General features: G+C 47.9%; 1 protein-coding gene across 2 annotated transcripts in view; it reads left to right on the top strand.

Annotated features, from left to right (window-relative positions):
* LOC135056914 (alpha-2-macroglobulin-like protein 1) overlaps positions 1–20,444 on the top strand; it is a 416,894-nt gene that overhangs the window by 354,099 nt on the left and 42,351 nt on the right. For both annotated transcript variants that reach the window (XM_063962689.1, XM_063962688.1), the window contains exons 33-34: positions 1,252–1,361; positions 15,205–15,295. In XM_063962689.1, coding sequence (XP_063818759.1) covers positions 1,252–1,361; positions 15,205–15,295 — 201 coding nt within the window. The remainder of the gene's footprint in view (positions 1–1,251; positions 1,362–15,204; positions 15,296–20,444) is intronic.

Below are 20,444 nucleotides of genomic sequence, written 5' to 3'. Positions count from 1 at the left end.
GTTCTGTCAATGGGCCCTGGGTAGGGAAGGAAGAGTAATGTTACATCGCTGGGCAGGTGAGGAAGAGTAATGTTACATCGCTGGGCAGGTGAGGAAGAGTAATATTACATCGCTGGGCAGGTGAGGAAGAGTAATGTTACATCGCTGGGCAGGTGAGGAAGAGTAATATTACATCGCTGGGCAGGTGAGGAAGAGTAATGTTACATCGCTGGGCAGGTGAGGAAGAGTAATGTTACATCGCTGGGCAGGTGAGGAAGAGTAATGTTACATTGCTGGGCAGGTGAGGAAGAGTAATGTTACATTGCTGGGCAGGTGAGGAAGAGTAATGTTACATCGCTGGGCAGGTGAGGAAGAGTAATGTTACATCGCTGGGCAGGTGAGGAAGAGTAATGTTACATCGCTGGGCAGGTGAGGAAGAGTAATGTTACATCGCTGGGCAGGTGAGGAAGAGTAATGTTACATCGCTGGGCAGGTGAGGAAGAGTAATGTTACATCGCTGGGCAGGTGAGGAAGAGTAATGTTACATTGCTGGGCAGGTGAGGAAGAGTAATGTTACATCGCTGGGCAGGTGAGGAAGAGTAATGTTACATCGCTGGGCAGGTGAGGAAGAGTAATGTTACATTGCAGGGCAGGTGAGGAAGAGCGGTGTCTGATTGTGTCAGTCATTCTATAAATTCCTGGGTAGATGAGTAAGTGTACAGTGTACATACTGTATTCCTTGGTAGGTGATGAAGAGGGAGGGGTTTGTGTTTATTGAATAAAATTGTTCCTTAATAGTTCCTTAATTAGTAGACAAAGAAAATTCTTCTCCTTCTCCTTCTCCTTCTCCTTCTCCTCCTCCTCCTCCTCCTCCTCCTTCTTCTCCTTCTCCTCCTTCTTCATCTTCTTCTTCTTCTTCCTCCCTCCCTCCTCCACCCCATAGTCCACCCCACTGCACCTCATGTGTTCACTACTCGGCATCTCTCCAATCTGTACCAACCCGCCTCCTCTCTACCCGCTCCTCTGCTCCCCCACCCCCATTCCCTTCATGGCTCTGATATGCCCCTTCCCTCCCAAGGCTGCTTACCAGAAGGTCCTCCTAATCTCCATCTGGGGTGTGACCCATCTCCATAGCAGTTGGAGGTTTGATGCGCGTCCAGACACCCATTGCTCATGCATGTTGGAGACTTGACAGACCTTAAAGATTTATTGTATATTATTATTATTATTATTATTATTTATCCTACACGTTTGCCGTGTGTTATTACGCAGGTTGTTCAGCGCTATCATACTCCACCCACTGCCAGAAAATCTGCATTTGACCTATCAGCACAAACTCGTTGTGTAAAAAGTGACTTGGTGGAGATCAAAGTGCAGTTCCGGTGAGTGACGCAGGTAGTGGTTCCTCGTGTCTGATCAATAAATGATCCTCTAAAGAAGATCTAGCAATGATATTACTAACTGCAGTAAATGTGGCCGGTACTTTTGCAGACAATTTATGATAACTGAGAAAAGACTAGATCTTTCTGGTTTGGTTAAACCAAGCTACAGTACCAATGGGCTTAAATAAGCTAACAGGTTTTTTTATTAATAGTTACATTTGGAACATGTCAGACTCATCCTCATCATCACCCTCCTTACTGTTGTAAATATCCTCATCACACAATGGTGGTCATTCCGAGTTGTTCGCTCGTTGCAGTTTTTCCGCAACGCAGCGATTAGGTGGAAAATGCGCATGCGCATGGTACGCAGGGCGCATGCGCTTAGTAATTTAACACAAAATTTGTAGATTTGCTGTTGCTCATGCGGCGCTTTTCAGTCGCACTGCTGATCGGTGAGTGATTGACAGGAAGTGGGTGTTTCTGGGCGGCCACTCAGCGTTTTCACGGCGTTTGCTAAAAAACGCAGGCGTGCCAGGGAAAAACGCAGGAGTAGCTGGGGAAACGGGGGAGTGGCTGGCCGAACGCAGGGTGTGTTTGTGACGTCAAACCAGGAACTAAACGGACTGAGGTGATCGCAATCTGTGAGTAGGTCTGGAGCTACTCAGAAACTGCAAAGAATTATTTAGTAGCAGTTCTGCTAATGTTTAGTTCACTATTCTGCTAAGCTAAGATACATTCCCAGAGGGCGGCGGCCTAGCGTGTGCAATGCTGCTAAAAGCAGCTAGCGAGCGAACAACTCGGAATGACCACCAATATTAGCTCGTCCCCACTGGATTCCACCGTTACAGATGAAATTTCTACTTGACGTAATTAGCAGCTCAGGTCTTCCTCATAGAATTTGTAGTTCATTTTGATGAACATCAGTTTTTCCCATTTTTGTTTTTTTAAGTAGGCTCCTACGCCGGTCACTCACAAGGTTCCCGGCTGCGCTGAACAGACTTTTGTAGTACACAGTGGAGGGTGGGCAGCTAAGTAAAACAAGGGGCTTCCATTTGCCTTTTTATCCTCCCAGTATTCAAATGGACTGTCTGACATGCGTCATTTATACACTGTCATTCAAATAATTCTTCGCCATTCTGCGGATCATAACTGTTCAGATATGTCCTCTTACATCATTGTTTCAGTCACGCCAAAGATCTCCTCTTATGCGCCAGGTCCCGAGAGACTGTGCTAGCATCAGGTGTCATTTTTGCATCTTTTATTGCTACAAATGTGCTGATTATTTATATATGCAGCACCGGTATATCTGTGTGCAACTGAGTCTCTGAATCTGTATATAAAGTGCTACCATGTAGCAAACACCAAATTTTTCCAATACAGGTTCCTTTGTGCTGGGATTGCAGACTCAGTCACACACAGATATACAGGTGTCATCTAATCTTGTATAGCAAATAACTCCGCACAGTCTCCTGCTGTATCCTAGCTGCATCGCTTTGCGAGTAAGATGTATTTTTTGGCAAAACAGACGGCTGATGCTAGCAGAGTGGCACAGAACCTTGCAGCTCACTCTGGGGAAGGCATATCGTGCTGCATGTAGTATTGAGGCTAGATGTACGAGGACACATCTGCATCACACTGAGTCACAGTAGAGGCGTCACTAATGTTGGCTAATTCTTTTAAGCCTGACCAGATGACATAGTGTTGTTTCACTCTGGTGCGCTGAGTTGACTCCTCATCATCTTCATCATCATCATCATCACCTGTGGGTTTCTTGGAAAAACATTTTTTCCTGGCTGCATCAGAAGCTGGGATGAAAGATTTTACATACTTAGGGGTAAATCAATTGACAATGGGAAATGTAATTGCTATTCAGTTAGAGGAGAGAAAATGAGATGCAGTGATTTCTATTGCATCCCTGCACCCCCCCTGCTCCCGGATTAATTAAGCAATTGGAAGTTTCTAAGTAAGTGTGTGTGTGTGTGTGTGTGTGTGTGTGAGACAAACCCACCACCCCCCAACCCATATGTGATGCTCCTACCTGGAGGCAGCAGCTGGGAGAACTACATGTCCAAGCAGCCCCCACCCCTCCCAGAAGTACCTGTCCTAGTGCAAATATGATGGGGAGACCACCGGGAGCTGCGGAGACCACCAGAGACCACAGAATCGGTAAGTATAAAAAAAACAATGCATGCAATCTTTTTCACTTGGATACCAAGCACAAGGTCCACAGGTTTTTTTTTTTTTTTGTGATGAAATCTTTGAGCCCAATTTAATTCCTCCCTTAAATGTAGGATCTAGTAAATGTGATGTTCCAATGTCAAGATGTTGCAAACTATTTTGTCCTGGCAATGCAAAAAAAAACCTTTATCTACAAGTCCAGTATACAGTACTTGTAGGAATAACTTTGTTTCATCTCCTCCTTCAGCTTCTCTAACTACTTTTCCAATAGTTTAATTGAGAGAATCACCTGACTCAGGCTGGCAGTGTCAGTTCATTGTTTATCATTCAAATGGTTTCAGTACCATGCATAAAACCGAGAGTATTCTCCACTGTACAGGACTAAGATAACTTGCCCCCCTTCCCTATCTCATGCTCTGAGATGTATGCATGGGTGCCTTGTTTCTTATCTTCCAGTCGTTGAAGCATATAAAGGGTAGTATTCCACCAGGTTGTGCATGGCAAATGGAATTGTTATTTCATCTGCTGCAATTTTCTACATGCAGTTAATGAATGCCAAAAATTGACACCAATTTTTAGGGCAACAGTCAGCATGTCCTGCATGCACCGGTCATTTTTTAGGAAACTCTGAAACACCAAGTTCATTGTGTGCCCAAAACTTTGTCCATTTTGAAATTCACCCTGTCATAATGCTCGTACAATGTTACTTGCGTTATCAGAAATGTAAAATACTGAGGAGGGTCTTAGCGGGTGTTCTTGAAAAAAGATAACGGTACAGGTTCTTGTTGACTCTCTGGGGTAAATTTACTAAGAGCCGATTTCAGCTGACATCAATCTCGGCTGACATCGGCCGTTTGAATGCAACCTTAAAAAAAAACATGGTAATTTTACTAAACTACCGTGTTTTTTCAATTTGAGTTTACCAGTGTCGGTGTCATTTGTACTGTCAGGCAGTTTTTTCAGTTTTTTTTAAGGGGGAATTTAGTAAAACACTGCTGGACATACACAATGAAGCCTGGCCGGACCACTGAGATCCATGCAGGGCTTCATTGTGTACAGTATTTAACTAGTTAAAAAATAAAAAAAATTCGTGGGGCCCCCTCATCTTGAATATAACCAGCTCCAGGCTCTTTGAGCCGGCCCTGGTTGTTAAAAAAAACAAGGAAAAATTGTGTAGGAGTTCCCAGTATTTTAAAGACTAGCACCGGGCTCTTGGACTGGTCCTGGTTCCAAAAATGTGGGGGTAAAAGGACGTAGGGGTCCCACATATTTTTGAAACCAGTACTGAGTGCCACTAGTCAAGGACATAATGGGGGGCACATTTGTATAGGTCCTGCGGCCATGGCATTACCCTCCAACTAGTCAGTCCTGGGCAGGGTTCCCTGGGGGAGTGGAGCACCCCCAATAAAGGGGTCCCTCCCTACAGGCACCCAAGGGTCAAGGATAAAATAAGATTTTAAACCTACCGGTAAATCTATTTCTCCTAGTCCGTAGAGGATGCTGGAGACTACGTAAGAACCATGGGGTATAGACGGGCTCCGCAGGAGATAGGGCATCTAAAAAGAACTTTGACTATGGGTGTGCACTGGCTCCTCCCTCTATGCCCCTCCTCCAGACCTCAGTTAGAGAACTGTGCCCAGAGGAGATGGACAATACAAGGCAGGATTTAGAAATCCAAGGGCAAGATTCATACCAGCCCACACCAATCATACCATGTAACCTGGAACATACATAACCAGTTAACCGTATGAACAAAAACAGTAACGGTCCAAGACCGATTTCAACTGTAACATAACCCTTATGTAAGCAACAACTATATACAAGTCTTGCAGAGTTTCCGCACTGGGATGGGCGCCCAGCATCCTCTACGGACTAGGAGAAATAGATTTACCGGTAGGTTTAAAATCTTATTTTCTCTTACGTCCTAGAGGATGCTGGGGACTCCGTAAGGACCATGGGGCTTATACCAAAGCATCCAATCGGGAGGGAGACTGCATATGACTCTGCAGCACCGACTGAGGAAACGCTAGGTCCTCATCAGCCAGGGTATCAAACTTGTAGAATTTAGCAAAAGTGTTTGACCCCGACCAAGTCGCCGCTCGGCAAAGTTGTAATGCTGAGACGCCTCGGGCAGCCGCCCAAGAGGAGCCCACCTTCCTAGTGGAGTGGGCCTTAACCGAATTTGGTACCGGCAATCCAGCCATAGAGTGAGTTTGCTGAATCGTATTACAGATCCAGCGAGCAATAGTCTGCTTCGAAGCAGGAGCGCCAATCTTATTGGCCGCATACAGGACAAACAGAGCCTCTGTTTTCCTAATTCTAGCCGTCCTGGCTACATAAATCTTTAAGGCCCCGACTACGTCCAGGGATCTGGAATCCTCCAGGTCACTTGTAGCCACAGGCACCACAATAGGTTGATTCACATGGAATGAAGAAACCACCTTAGGCAAAAATTGCGGACGTGTCCGCAATTAAGCTCGATCCACCTGAAAAATCAAGTAGGGGCTTTTGTGTGACAAAGCCGCCAATTGCTGATGCAAAGGCCAACAACATGACCACCTTCAAAGTAAGAAATTTCTACTCAACCTTGTTAAGCGGTTCAAACCAGTGTGATTTTAGGAACTGCAACACCACATTGAGGTCCACGGTGCCACTGGAGGCACAAAAGGAGGCTGGATGTGTAGCACTCCCTTTACAAACGTCTGGACTTCTGGAAGAGAAGCCAATTCTTTCTGAAAGAAAATCGAGAGGGCCGAAATCTGTACCTTAACAGAGCCTAATTTCAGGCCCATATCCACTCCTGTCTGTAGGAAGTGGAGAAAACGACCCAGATTAAAATCTTCCGTAGGTGCATTCTTGGTCTCACACCAAGACACATACTTTCGCCAGATACGGTGATAATGCTTAACCGTCACCTCCTTCCTAGCCTTTATTAAAGTAGGGATGACCTCTTCCGGAATCCCCTTTTTCGCTAGGATTCGGCGTTCAACCGCCATGCCGTCAAACGTAACCGCGGTAAGTCCTGAAATACACAGGGCCCCTGCTGCAACAGGTCTTCCCTCAGAGGAAGAGGCCAGGGATCTCCTGTGAGCATCTCTTGTAGATCTGAGTACCAGGCCCTTCGAGGCCAGTCTGGGACAACGAGTATCGTCTGTACTCTTCTTTGCCTTATGATCCTCAACACTTTTGTGATGAGAGGAAGAGGAGGAAACACGTAGACTGATTTGAACACCCACGGTGTTATCAGAGCGTCTACTGCCACTGCCTGAGGGTCCCGAGACCTGGCACAATACCTCTGAAGCTTTTTGTTGAGGCGTGACGCCATCATGTCTATTTGAGGAGTTCCCCAAAGACGTGTTATGTCTGCAAAGACTTCTTGATGAAGTCCTCACTCTCCTGGATGGAGATCGTGTCTGCTGAGGAAGTTTGCTTCCCAGTTGTCCACTCCCGGAATGAAGACAGCCGACAGAGCGCTTACATGATATTCCGCCCAGCGAAGAATCCTGGTGGCTTCCGCCATCGCGACTCTGCTTCTTGTCCCGCCTTGGCGGTTCACATGAGCCACTGCTGTGACATTGTCTGATTGAATCAGAACCGGTAGGTTTCGAAGAAGACTCTCCGCTTGTCGAAGGCTGTTGTAAATGGCCCTGAGTTCCAACACATTGATGTGTAGACAGGACTCCTGGTCTGACCAAAGTCCCTGAAATTTTTTTCCCTGTGTGACCGCTCCCCATCCTCGGAGGCTTGCGTCCGTGGTAACGAGGATCCAGTCCTGAATTCCGAACCAGCGACCCTCCAGCAGGTGAGCACTTTGCAACCACCACAGGAGCGACACTCTGGCCCCTGGGGACAGAGTTATTTTCCGATGTAAGTGCAGATGGGACCCGGACCACTTGTCCAGAAGGTCCCATTGAAAAGTCCTTGCATGGAACCTTCCGAAGGGAATGGTCTCATAGGCCACCACCATTTTTCCCAGAACTCGAGTGCATTGGTGAACTGACACCCTTTTCGGTTTTAGCAGGTCTCTGACCATGTTCTGGATGTCCTGGGCTTTCTCTATTGGGAGGAAGACCTTCATTCGTTCTGTATCCAGTATCATACCTAGGAACGGTAGTCGAGTTGTCGGATTCAACTGTGACTTCGGTAGATTTAGAATCCAACCGTGTTGCTGGAGCACTCTCAGAGAGAGCGCCACACTGCTCAGCAATTTCTCTCTTGATCTCGCTTTTATCAGGAGATCGTCCAAGTATGGGATAATTGTGACTCCATGCTTGCGCAGGACCACCATCATCTCTGCCATTATCTTGGTGAAAATCCTCGGGCCGTGGAAAGTCCAAATGGCAACGTCTGAAATTGGTAATGACAATCCTGTACAGCGAATCTCAGGTATTCCTGATGGGGGGCATATATGGGGACATGAAGGTACGCATCCTTTATATCCAGAGACACCATAAACTCCCCCTCCTCCATGTTGGCTATTATCGCTCTGAGTGATTCCATTTTGAATTTGAATCTTTTTATGTACAGGTTTAGGGATTTCAGATTCAAAATAGGTCTGACCGAACCGTCCGGTTTCGGGAACCACAAATAGGGTTGAGTAGTAACCTCTTCCCTGCTGGTGCAGGGGAACCTTGATTATCACTTGCTGTATACACAGCGTTTGAATTGCAGCTAACACTACATCCCTTTCCGATGTGGAAGCTGGTAGGGACGATTTGAAAAATCGGCGCGGGGGCACCTCCTTGAATTCCAGTTTGTAACCCTGGGAAACTATTTCCAACACCCAGGGATTCAGGTCTGATCTGACCCAGGTCTGACTGAAAAGTCGAAGACGTGCCCCCACCGGTGCGGACTCCCTCAGGGGAGCCCCAGCGTCATGCTGTGGGTTTTGGAGCAGCCGGGGAGGACTTTTGGTCCTGGGCACCTGCCCAACAGGTACTCTTTTGCCTCTGCCCTTACCTCTGGTGAGGAAAGAGGATCCCCGACCTCTTCTGGACTTGTGCGACCGAAAGGACTGCATCTGATAGGGTGTTACTTTCTTTTGCTGTTGGGGAATATATGGTAAAAAATTTGATTTACCTGCTGTAGCTGTGGAAACCAGGTCCGTCAGCCCATCCCCAAACAATACATCACCCTTATAGGGTAGTACTTCCATATGTTTTTTGGAATCCGCATCACCCGTCCATTGGCGAGTCCATAAGGATCTTCTCGCCGAGATAGACATGGCATTGGCCCTAGAAGCTAGCAGTCCAATGTCCCTTTGAGCATCCCTCATAAATAAGACTGCGTCTTTAATATGGGCTAGAGTTAAGAATATAGGCCCTCATTCCGAGTTGATCGGTCGCAAGGCGAATTTAGCAGAGTTACACACGCTAAGCCGCCGCCTACTGGGAGTGAATCTTAGCTTCTTAAAATTGCGACCGATGTATTCGCAATAATGCGATTACTAACTACTTAGCAGTTTCAGAGTAGCTCCAGACTTACTCTGCCTGTGCGATCAGTTCAGTGCTTGTCGTTCCTGGTTGACGTCACAAACACACCCAGCGTTCGCCCAGGCACTCCCACCGTTTCTCCGGCCACTCCTGCGTTTTTTCCGGAAACGGTAGCGTTTTCAGCCACACGCCCCTGAAACGCCGTGTTTCCGCCCAGTAACACCCATTTCCTGTCAATCACATTACGATCGCCGGAGCGAAGAAAAAGCCGTGAGTAAAAATACTTTCTTCATAGTAAAGTTACTTGGCGCAGTCGCAGTGCGAACATTGCGCATGCGTACTAAGCGGATTTTCACTGCGATGCGATGAAAAAGAACGAGCGAACAACTCGGAATGAGGGCCATAGTATCCTTATCCATATTAGCAAATTGATCTGTCAGCTCATCTGTCCAAGCTGCAATTGCGCTACACACCCATGCCGACGCAATTGTCGGTCTTAGCACAGCACCCGTATGAGAATAAATACACTTTAAGGTAGTTTCTTGCCTGCGATCTGCAGGGTCCTTAAGGGCCGCTGTGTCAGGAGACGGTAGCGCCACTTTCTTGGACAAGCGCGTCAGGGCCTTGTCCACAGTGGGGGGTGATTCCCAAATCTCCCTGTCCAGCTTAGGGAAGGGGTATGCCATATAAATTCTTTTGGGGATCTGCGGTCTCTTTTCCGGAGTCTCCCAAGCTTTTCCAAAGAAATCATTTAATTCATGAGATGTGGGAAAATTAATAATCTGTTTCTTTCCCTTAAACATGTGTACCCTTGTGTCGGGGACCGAGGGTTCATCCTCAATATGCACACATCCCTTATTGCCACAATCATACACTGAATGGTTTTAGTCACCCTAGGGTGCAATTTTACTTCGTCATAGTCGACACTGGAATCAGAATCCGTGTCGGTAGTAGTGTCTTGTGTTAAGGGACGCTTTTGAGACCCCGACGGGCCCTGTGAGTCGGTCCAATCCGAGGATTGACCCCCTGATGTCCCCCCTAATTCAGCCTTATCAAGCCTTTTATGTAAAGATGCCACACTTGCATTCAACATATGCCACATATCCATCCATTCCTGAGTCGGCACAACCGACGGGGACACACCACTCATTTGCTCCACCTCCTCCTTGGAGAAGCCTTCCGCTTCAGACATGTCGACACCACGTACCGACACCCCACACACACAGGGATTAACCTACAAGGGGACAAAACCCCAACCAGGCCCTTAGGAGAGACAGAGAGAGAGTATGCCAGCACACACCCAGCGCTTAATAACACTGTGGAAAAATATGACCAGATAGCGCTTTTTATATATAATAGTATTCCAATTCCCACTCACTGCGTCGCCAATGTGCCCCCCTCCTCTTCTTTTCCAGCCTGTGAAGTTTAGCAGGGGAGAGATCAGGGAGCCAGCGTTCAGCATGCAGCTTCTGTGGAGAAAATGGCGCTGGTTAGTGCTGAGGATCAAGCCCCGCCCACCCGACGGCGGGCTTCGGTCTCAGTGCTTTTTTTATTAAAATGGCGGGGGATTCTTGGATTTATTGCCTCCGCAGCCTAATCCATCTTAACATGCCCAGAAGTGAGGAATATTGCTGCCCAGGGCGCCCCCCCCCCCCCCCCCCCAGCGCCCTGCACCCTTCAGTGCTGCTCTGTGTGTGTATAGTGGGAGCAATGGCGCGCAGCTTACCGCCTTACCTCATGAAGTGATGTCTTCTGCCGCCTGATGTCTTCTGCCTTCTCATACTCACCCGGCTTCTATCTTCGGCATCTGTGAGGAAGACGGCGGCGCGGCTCCGGGACGAACCCCAGGTGAGACCTGTGTTCCGACACCCTCTGAAGCTAATGGTGTCCAGTAGCCTAGAAACAGAGCCCAACCGTAAAGCCAGCCCTGCTTCTCTCTCCTCAGTCCCACGATGCAGGGAGCCTTTTGCCAACAGGACTCCCTGAAAATAAAAAACCTAACAAAATTCTTTTAAAACAGAAAACTCTGGAGAGCTCTCTGCAGTGCACCCTTTCTCCTCTGGGCACAGAATCTAACTGAGGTCTGGAGGAGGGGCATAGAGGGAGGAGCCAGTGCACACCCATAGTCAAAGTTCTTTTTAGGTGCCCTATCTCCTGCGGAGCTTGTCTATACGCCATGGTCCTTACGTAGTCCCCAGCATCCTCTAGGACGTAAGAGAAAACCTGAGGCTATGGCCGTTACCCCTGGGCTGTGGGTGGTGATTTGATAGCTTCTTTATGTGAAAAAAAAGAATTAAATATTGTCTTTTGCTGTGGAATTAAGTCCCAGCAAGCCTCCTCCCGTAAGTTGGTACTTGGACAACCAGTACCTGTAGTAACCTACATCCCACGCAGCCATTCACATCCCCTTCTCCAGTAGAATCCATAGGTACCTGTAAAAAAATTATAAAAAATGTATATATATATATATATATATATATATATATATATATATACACTGCTCAAAAAAGTAAAGGGAACACTAAAATAACACATCCTAGACCTGAATGAATGAAATATTCTTATTATATACTTTGTTCTTTACATAGTTGAATGTGCTGACAACAAAATCACACAATAATTATCAATGGAAATCAAATTTATTAACCCATGGAGGTCTGGATTTGGAGTCACACTCAAAATGAAAGTGGAAAAACACACTACAGGCTGATCCAACGTTGATGTAATGTAATTAAAACAAGTCAAAATGAGGCTCGGTAGTGTGTGTGGCCTCCACATGCCTGTATGACCTCCCTACAACGCCTGGGCATGCTCCTGATGAGGTGGCGAATGGTCTTCTGAGAGATCTCCTCCCAGACCTGGACTAAAGCATCCGCCAACTCCTGGACAGTCTGTGGTGCAACGTGGCGTTGGTGGATGGAGCGAGACATGATGTCCCAGATGTGCTCAATTGGATTCAGGTCTGGGGAACGGGCGGGCCAGTCCATAGCATCAATGCCTTCATCTTGCAGGAACTGCTGACACACCCAGGGCCAACCGCACCAGCATATGGTCTCACAAGGGGTCTGAGGATCTCATCTCGGTACCTAATGGCAGTCAGGCTACCTCTGGCGAGCACATGGAGGGCTGTGCGGCCCCCCAAAGAAATGCCACCCCACACCATTACTGACCCACTGCCAAACCGGTCATGCTGGAGGATGTTGCAGGCAGCAAAACGTTCTCCTTGGCGTCTCCAGACTCTGTCACGTCTGTCACATGTGCTCAGTGAGAACCTGCTTTCATCTGTGAAGAGCACAGGGCGCCAGTGGCGAATTTACCAATCTTGGTGTTCTCTGGCAAATGCCAAACGTCCTGCACGGTGTTGGGCTGTAAGCACAACCCCCACCTGTGGACGTCGGGCCCTCATACCACCCTCATGGAGTCTGTTTCTGATCGTTTGAGTAGACACATGCACATTTGTGGCTTGCTGGAGGTCATTTTGCAGGGTTCTGGAGTGCTCCTCCTGTTCCTCCTTGCAAAAAGGCGGAAGTAGCGGTCTTGCTGCTGGGTTGTTGCCCTCCTACGGCCTCCTCCACATATCCTGATGTACTGGCCTGTCTCCTGGTAGGGCCTCCATGCTGTGAACACTACGCTGACTGACACAGCAAACCTACTTGCCACAGCTCGCATTGATGTGCCATCCTGGATGAGCCGCACTACCTGAGCCACTTGTGTGGGTTGTAGGGAGGTCATACAGGCACGTTGAGGCCACACACACTACTGAGCCTCATTTTGACTTGTTTTAAGGACATTACAGCAAAGTTGGATCAGCCTGTAGTGTGTTTTTCCACTTTAATTTTGAGGGTGACTCCAAATCCAGACCTCCATGAGTTAATACATTTGATTTCCATTGATCATTTTTGTGTGATTTTGTTGTCAGCACATTCAACTATGTAAAGAACAAAGTATTTAATAAGAATATGTCATTCATTCAGATCTAGGATGTGTTATTTTAGTGTTCCCTTTATTTTTTTGAGCAGTGTACATATACAGCGTATATACTCACCTATTTTCAGTGTAGATCAGTCCTCTTCAGTCCATGTAGGCATCCAGGGGTTAAAAAATAAAAAACCCGTAAAAATCCCAGTCCACCGGACATAAGGTGATCCATGTGTACCACCGGTTTTCCCTTGGTTGTCAGTATTCCGGCGCCAGTTTCCTGAACACCGGGATCTCGACAGCCAGGAAACTGACTGCTTTCCATTAAATTCATCCAAAGAGAAAATGTATTTAACCGCGTTCATAAGATCAATATGTTTCTTATTTCAACAATTGTCTGACATGAAATCCTCCATAACTGCAACGGTCTGAGCTTTGAATCATTTGTAATACACTATTCAGCTCGGAATGCTTCGGCACTCGTATAGTATAGTATCCTGTATATACTATACACATTGTGTACCTTGCATGGTATAGCATGGTATCCAGGGCCAGTTCTAGACTTGAAAGTTTATAGGGTTAAAAAACAAGGGTGTGGCTTCATGGTGAAGCTGCATGGCCACAGGGGTGGTATTCATGTGACCGGCGGTCAGCTGACCGACAGTCACATGACCTCCTCCATAATCCCGACAGCTCACTATCCCGATGGTCAGCATGCCGACCAACAGGGACTATTTCCACTCGTGGGTGTCCACGACACCCATAGAGTGGGAATAGAACCCGTGGCAACCGCAGGTCACCACCGAGCCCGCAAGGGGCTTGCTGCACTCGCCCCTCCCCGCCGGGATCCCGGCGTCGGTATGCTGCTGGGATTCCAGCGTCGGTAAGCTGACCGGCCACAGAATAGTACCAATTGACATAACACCGCACAGTAGTACCCCTTATACTCATTACGCCAGGTAGAGCCCCTTATACAACACGGGGAAAACAAAAACAGAGGAATAAAAACCTGATTCATGCCCTTTACATTATTTGTCATGTTTCCTCCTTACAGTTATGCCCCTTGCAAATTATGCCACACACCGTAATGCCCATTACACATTATGCCACACACCATAATGCCCATTACACATTATGGCACACACCGTAATACCCATTACACATTATGCCACACACCATAATGCCCATTACACATTATGCCACATGCTGTAATGATCCTTATATATTATGCCACACACTGTAATGCCAATTACACATTATTCCACACCGTAATGCCCATTACACATTATGCCACACACCATAATGCCCATTACACATTATGCCGCACAGTAAGGCTTCTAATTACTTTTAAATTACCTGCTCCTTGCCAGGGGACTCATGCTCATTGCCAAGGATTTCCTGCTCTGGGTTCCATGTTTGTTGCCAGGGGTTACTGCTCATTGCCAGGGATCTCATGCTTATTGCCAAGGATTTCCTGCTCTGGGTTCCATGCTTGTTGCCAGGGGTCCCTGCTCATTGCCAGGGGTTCCTGCTCATTGCCAGGGGTCTGATACTCATTGCCAAGGGTATTATTTTCATGGGTTTCATTCTCTTGGTTCCATGCTCGTTGCCAGGGATTTCATGTTCATTGTCATGGGCCTCATGTTCGTTGCCACAAAGTTTGCTGCTCGTTGCCATGGGGTTCATAACACGGGGTTTAACAATGCCCACACCCCATCTGCAGCAAGCATCATGGGCTGCTTGGGCATCCGTTGCCACCGACACCATTTAGGGAGACAGTCAGATGCTAGAGGTCCCACTTGACCTCTAGTGTCTGGAGGAGAGCAGGGAGACAGACGCATCGGGTGCACAAGCAGCCCATAGCACCTGCTACAGCCGGGGTGCGGACGGGCGCCTGTCAAGTGACTGCTCCGAACCCTCAGGATGCAGCGTACCAGGCGGCTGCTCTGCTCGCTTGCACCTAAAACCACTCCTGATGGTATCCTATATACTGTATACACACTGTGCACCTTGCACGGTATCCTATACACTGTATACACACTGGGGTAAACTTACTAAGGTGGGAGTTTTTTAGAATTGGTGATTATCTTCTAGAAGCAGCTAGATAAATGTTAAGTGAAATCTGATTGGTTGCTATTAGCAACATCACCAGTTCTAAAAAAAAAACACCTTTGCAACTTTACCCCATTGTGTACTGTGCACAGTATAATAATGTATCCTGTTTAGAAACATGTCCCTAACATGGTTTAGAAAGTTGAAAGCATATTGTGTGTGGGATATATCACTCGTTGACACCGTACTCACTGTTACTGCAGGTATACCGGGACACGCCCGGCCTCTAACATGGCGCTGGTGATGGTGAATCTGATGTCTGGATTTGTTCTACCTGCAGGGTGCAGAGAGACAGTAAGTTCCTATGACTCTCCCATAGCACACCCATGACACTCCCATAACACACCCATGACTCTCCCATAACACGTCCATGACTCTCCCATAACACACCCATGACTCTCCCATAACACGTCCATGACTCTCCCATAACACACCCATGACTCTCCCATAACACACCCATGACTCTCCCATAACACACCCATGACTCTCCCATAACACACCCATGACTCTCCCATAACACGTCCATGACTCTCCCATAACACGTCCATGACTCTCCCATAACACGCCCATGACTCTCCCATAACACGCCAATGACTATCATAACACACCCATGACTCTCCCATAACACGCCCATGACTCTCCCATAACACGCTCATGACACTCCCATAACACACCCATGACTCTCCCATAACACACCCATGACTCTCCCATAACACACCCATGACACTCCCATGACACACCCATGACACTCCCATAACACGCCCATGACTCTCCCATAACACACCCATGACACTCCCATAACACGCCCATGACACTCCCATAACACACCCATGACTCTCCCACTCTCCCATAACACGCCCATGACTCTCCCATAACACGCTCATGACACTCCCATAACACACCCATGACACTCCCATAACACGCCCATGACACTCCCATAACACGCCCATGACACTCCCATAACACGCCCATGAGACTCCCATAACACACCCATGACTCTCCCACTCTCCCATAACACGCCCATGACTCTCCCATAACACGCTCATGACACTCCCATAACACACCCATGACACTCCCATAACACGCCCATGACTCTCCCATAACACGCCCATGACACTCCCATAACACGCCCATGACACTCCCATAACACACCCATGACTCTCCCATAACACGCCCATGACTCTCCCCTGATTATTATTTTCCAATGAGACGAACAGCGTATTTCATCTATTAGTTACTTCAAATTATATTGTAAAGATGGTCTCCCAGCTTAGAGTACATCCACAGTGAGCTGTCTTCTATCTCACACCAATGTGTCACTGAGGGGGGGATTCACATCTGATCGTAGCTACGATCAGTCACACTGACATGCGGGGGGACGCCCAGCACAGAGTTAATCCGCCCCACATGTCTGGTCCTCCCCCATGGGTGCAGAAGCATCACACGGCGGCATTGCTTTTGCACCTGGCGAGTAGTTCCATGCCTGTGCAGCCACTGCGACCCGTCCCAGCAATGGTCCGGACACGCCTGCGCTGTCTGGACTGCGTCCCACCAATGGCGTTCTAACGCTGTTGGCACATCCCCTTCCGTTCAGGCAGAGGCAATCACAGCCCTGAGATGCTGTTAGCATCTCACTGGGCTCTCGGGGTGTGTGCAGTGTGGCCGCTGCACGTGCGCACTCCACAATGGGCTTCAGGTTGCGATCACTGGCGCTGCAACGATTCAATCTGAATTAGGCCCTGTGGTTCTCTATCATGTAGTCAGTGCTGTTTCTTGCGGCGGGCGAGCAGTGCAACCGCACGGGGCGCCCGCCGCGGCACTTCGTCAGCACTTTGAAACCCCTTCCCCTCTCCCCCCGAGTGCCCTGCTCGGGGGGCGGGGTTTCGCGGAATGATGCATTTGCGTCGTGATGTCACGGCGCAAATGCGTCATTCCGCGAAACCCCGCCCCCTGAATTGGGCACTCGGGAGGAGGGGGAGCTGCGCAGACGAGGGAGAGGCGGCTGAAGAGCGGCGAGAACCGCTTCAAATGTAAGTCAGCCCCTCTCCCTCTCTCTCTCTCCCTCCCTCCCCCCCCCCACCACCTGCCTTAATGTGTAAAATGGGGACACCTGTCTGCCGTAATATGTAAAATGGGGACTCTTGCCTGCCTTCATGTGTAAAATGGGGGCACGTGCCTGCCGCAATGTGTAAAATGGGGACACCTGTCTGCCGCAATGTATAAAATGGGGACACTTGCCTTGCGTATTGTGTAAAATGGGGACACTTGCCTTGCGTATTGTGTAAAATGGGGACACTTGCCTGCCGAAATGTGTAAAATAGGGACACCTGTCTGCCGCAATGTATAAAATGGGGACACTTGCCTTGCGTATTGTGTAAAATGGGGACACCTGTCTGCCGCAATGTGTAAAATGGGGACACTTGCCTGCCGCAATGTGTAAAATGGAGGCACGTGCCTTCCGCAATGTGTAAAATGGGGACACCTGTCTGCCGCAATGTATAAAATGGGGACACTTGCCTTGCGTATTGTGTAAAATGGGGACACTTGCCTGCCGAAATGTGTAAAATAGGGACACCTGTCTGCCGCAATGTATAAAATGGGGACACTTGCCTTGCGTATTGTGTAAAATGGGGACACTTGCCTGCCGAAATGTGTAAAATAGGGACACCTGTCTGCCGCAATGTATAAAATGGGGACACTTGCCTTGCGTATTGTGTAAAATGGGGACACCTGTCTGCCGCAATGTGTAAAATGGGGACACTTACCTGTCGTACTGTGTAAAATGGAGGCACGTGCCTTCCGCAATGTGTAAAATGGGGACACTTTTTCCTGCCGCAATGTGTAAAATGGGGACACCTGTCTGCCGCAATGTATAAAATGGGGACACTTGCCTTGCGTATTGTGTAAAATGGGGACACTTGCCTGCCGAAATGTGTAAAATAGGGACACCTGTCTGCCGCAATGTATAAAATGGGGACACTTGCCTTGCGTATTGTGTAAAATGGGGACACCTGTCTGCCGCAATGTGTAAAATGGGGACACTTACCTGTCGTACTGTGTTAAATGGAGGCACGTGCCTTCCGCAATGTGTAAAATGGGGGCACGTGCCTGCCGTGCTGTGTAAAATGGGGACACTTGCCTGCCGTGCTGTGTAAAATGGGGACACTTGCCAGCGTACTGTGTAAAATGGGGACACGTGCCTGCCGTGCTGTGTAAAATGGGGACACTTGCCAGCGTACTGTGTAAAATGGGGACACGTGCCTGCCGTGCTGTGTAAAATGGGGACACTTGCCTGCCGTGCTGTGTAAAATGGGGACACTTGCCAGCGTACTGTGTAAAATGGGGACACGTGCCTGCCGTGCTGTGTAAAATGGGGACACTTGCCAGCGTACTGTGTAAAATGGGGACACGTGCCTGCCGCAATGTGTAAAATGGGGACACGTGCCTGCCGTGCTGTGTAAAATGGGGACACTTGCCTGCCGTGCTGTGTAAAATGGGGACACTTGCCAGCGTACTGTGTAAAATGGGGACACGTGCCTGCCGCAATGTGTAAAATGGGGGCACGTGCCTGCCGTGCTGTGTAAAATGGGGACACTTGCCAGCCGTGCTGTGTAAAATGGGGACACTTGCCTGCCGTACTGTGTAAAATGGGGACACTTGCCTGCCGTACTGTGTAAAATGGGGACACTTGCCTGCCGTACTGTGTAAAATGGGGACACTTGCCTGCCGTGCTGTGTAAAATGAGGTAGCGTGCCTGCTGTAATGTGTAAAATGAGGACTTTTATTTTTTTATCCTGTGGTGGCCGTGTTGATGAGATCAGATGAGGCCACGCCCACCTTAAAACCACGCCTATTTTAACGAGGCCATGCCCCCTTGCCGGGAGTGCGCGCGCCGAAGGCGCGCGTAAGCTTTTCCTCTTTATATCTATGGGGGGGGGGGGGCGCATTTTTTCTTATGTGAATGGGGGGGGCACATTTTTAAATCTCGCACTGGAAGCCAAATTGGCTAGAAACGTCCCTGCATGTAGTGAATTTATTCCGCATGAAAGAGGTCACAATTATTAATTGCAGGCATCATATTAAACCTTCCCTTCTTTCCTACAGCAGTGTCAAAAATGTGTATATACTGTATATACAGAAAAAAGGAAATAGTATGATGCGCTTGATGTACTTTGTAAAATGTGTATATTGATATATACAAATAAGTGTCTGCTTTTACTCAGAATTAGCACCCAGGGAACTTGCTATTAAGTAAAATATTATATTTTAATTAATATCACAAAAATACCACATAAATTATATCATAAAATTCAAAGAATAAATTCATATATTCCAAGCACACTGATATACAGCTCACTGGAAGTCCTTTTTATCTGTAAAGTGAATAGTAACACGTATCTTTATTAGTGACGTGCACCGGAAATTTTTCGGGTTTTGGTTTTGGGTTCGGTTCCGCGGCCGTGTTTTGGGTTCGAACGCGTTTTGGCAAAACCTCACCAAATTTTTTTTGTCGGATTCGGGTGTGTTTTGGATTCGGGTGTTTTTTTCAAAAAACCCTAAAAAACAGCTTAAATCATAGAATTTGGGGGTCATTTTGATCCCATAGTATTATTAACCTCAATAACCATAATTTACACTCATTTCCAGTCTATTCTCAACACCTCACACCTCACAATATTATTTTTAGTCCTAAAATTTGCACCAAGGTTGCTGGATGACTAAGATAAGCGACCCAAGTGGCCGACACAAACACCTGGCCCATCTAGGAGTGGCACTGCAGTGTCACGCAGGATGGCCCTTCCAAAAAATACTCCCCAAACAGCACATGACGCAAAGAAAAAAAGAGGCGCAATGAGGTAGCTGTGTGACTAAGATAAGCGACCCAAGTGGCCGACACAAACACCTGGCCCATCTAGGAGTGGCACTGCAGTGTCACGCAGGATGGCCCTTCCAAAAAATACTCCCCAAACAGCACATGACGCAAAGAAAAAAAGAGGCGCAATGAGCTAGCTGTGTGACTAAGATAAGCGACCCAAGTGGCCGACACAAACACCTGGCCCATCTAGGAGTGGCACTGCAGTGTCACGCAGGATGGCCCTTCAAAAAAATACTCCCCAAACAGCACATGACGCAAAGAAAAAAAGATGCGCAATGAGGTAGCTGTGTGACTAAGATAAGCGACCCAAGTGGCCGACACAAACACCTGGCCCATCTAGGAGTGGCACTGCAGTGTCACGCAGGATGGCCCTTCCAAAAAATACTCCCCAAACAGCACATGACGCAAAGAAAAAAAGAGGCGCAATGAGGTAGCTGTGTGACTAAGATAAGCGACCCAAGTGGCCAACACAAACACCTGGCCCATCTAGGAGTGGCACTCTAGTGTCACGCAGGATGGCCCTTCAAAAAAATACTCCCCAAACAGCACATGACGCAAAGAAAAAAA

Source organism: Pseudophryne corroboree, chromosome 3 (assembly GCF_028390025.1).
Source record: "Pseudophryne corroboree isolate aPseCor3 chromosome 3, aPseCor3.hap2, whole genome shotgun sequence".
Lineage (NCBI taxonomy): Eukaryota > Metazoa > Chordata > Amphibia > Anura > Myobatrachidae > Pseudophryne > Pseudophryne corroboree.
Note: the sequence above shows the minus strand (reverse complement) of the source record. Positions and strands in the feature narration are given on the sequence as shown.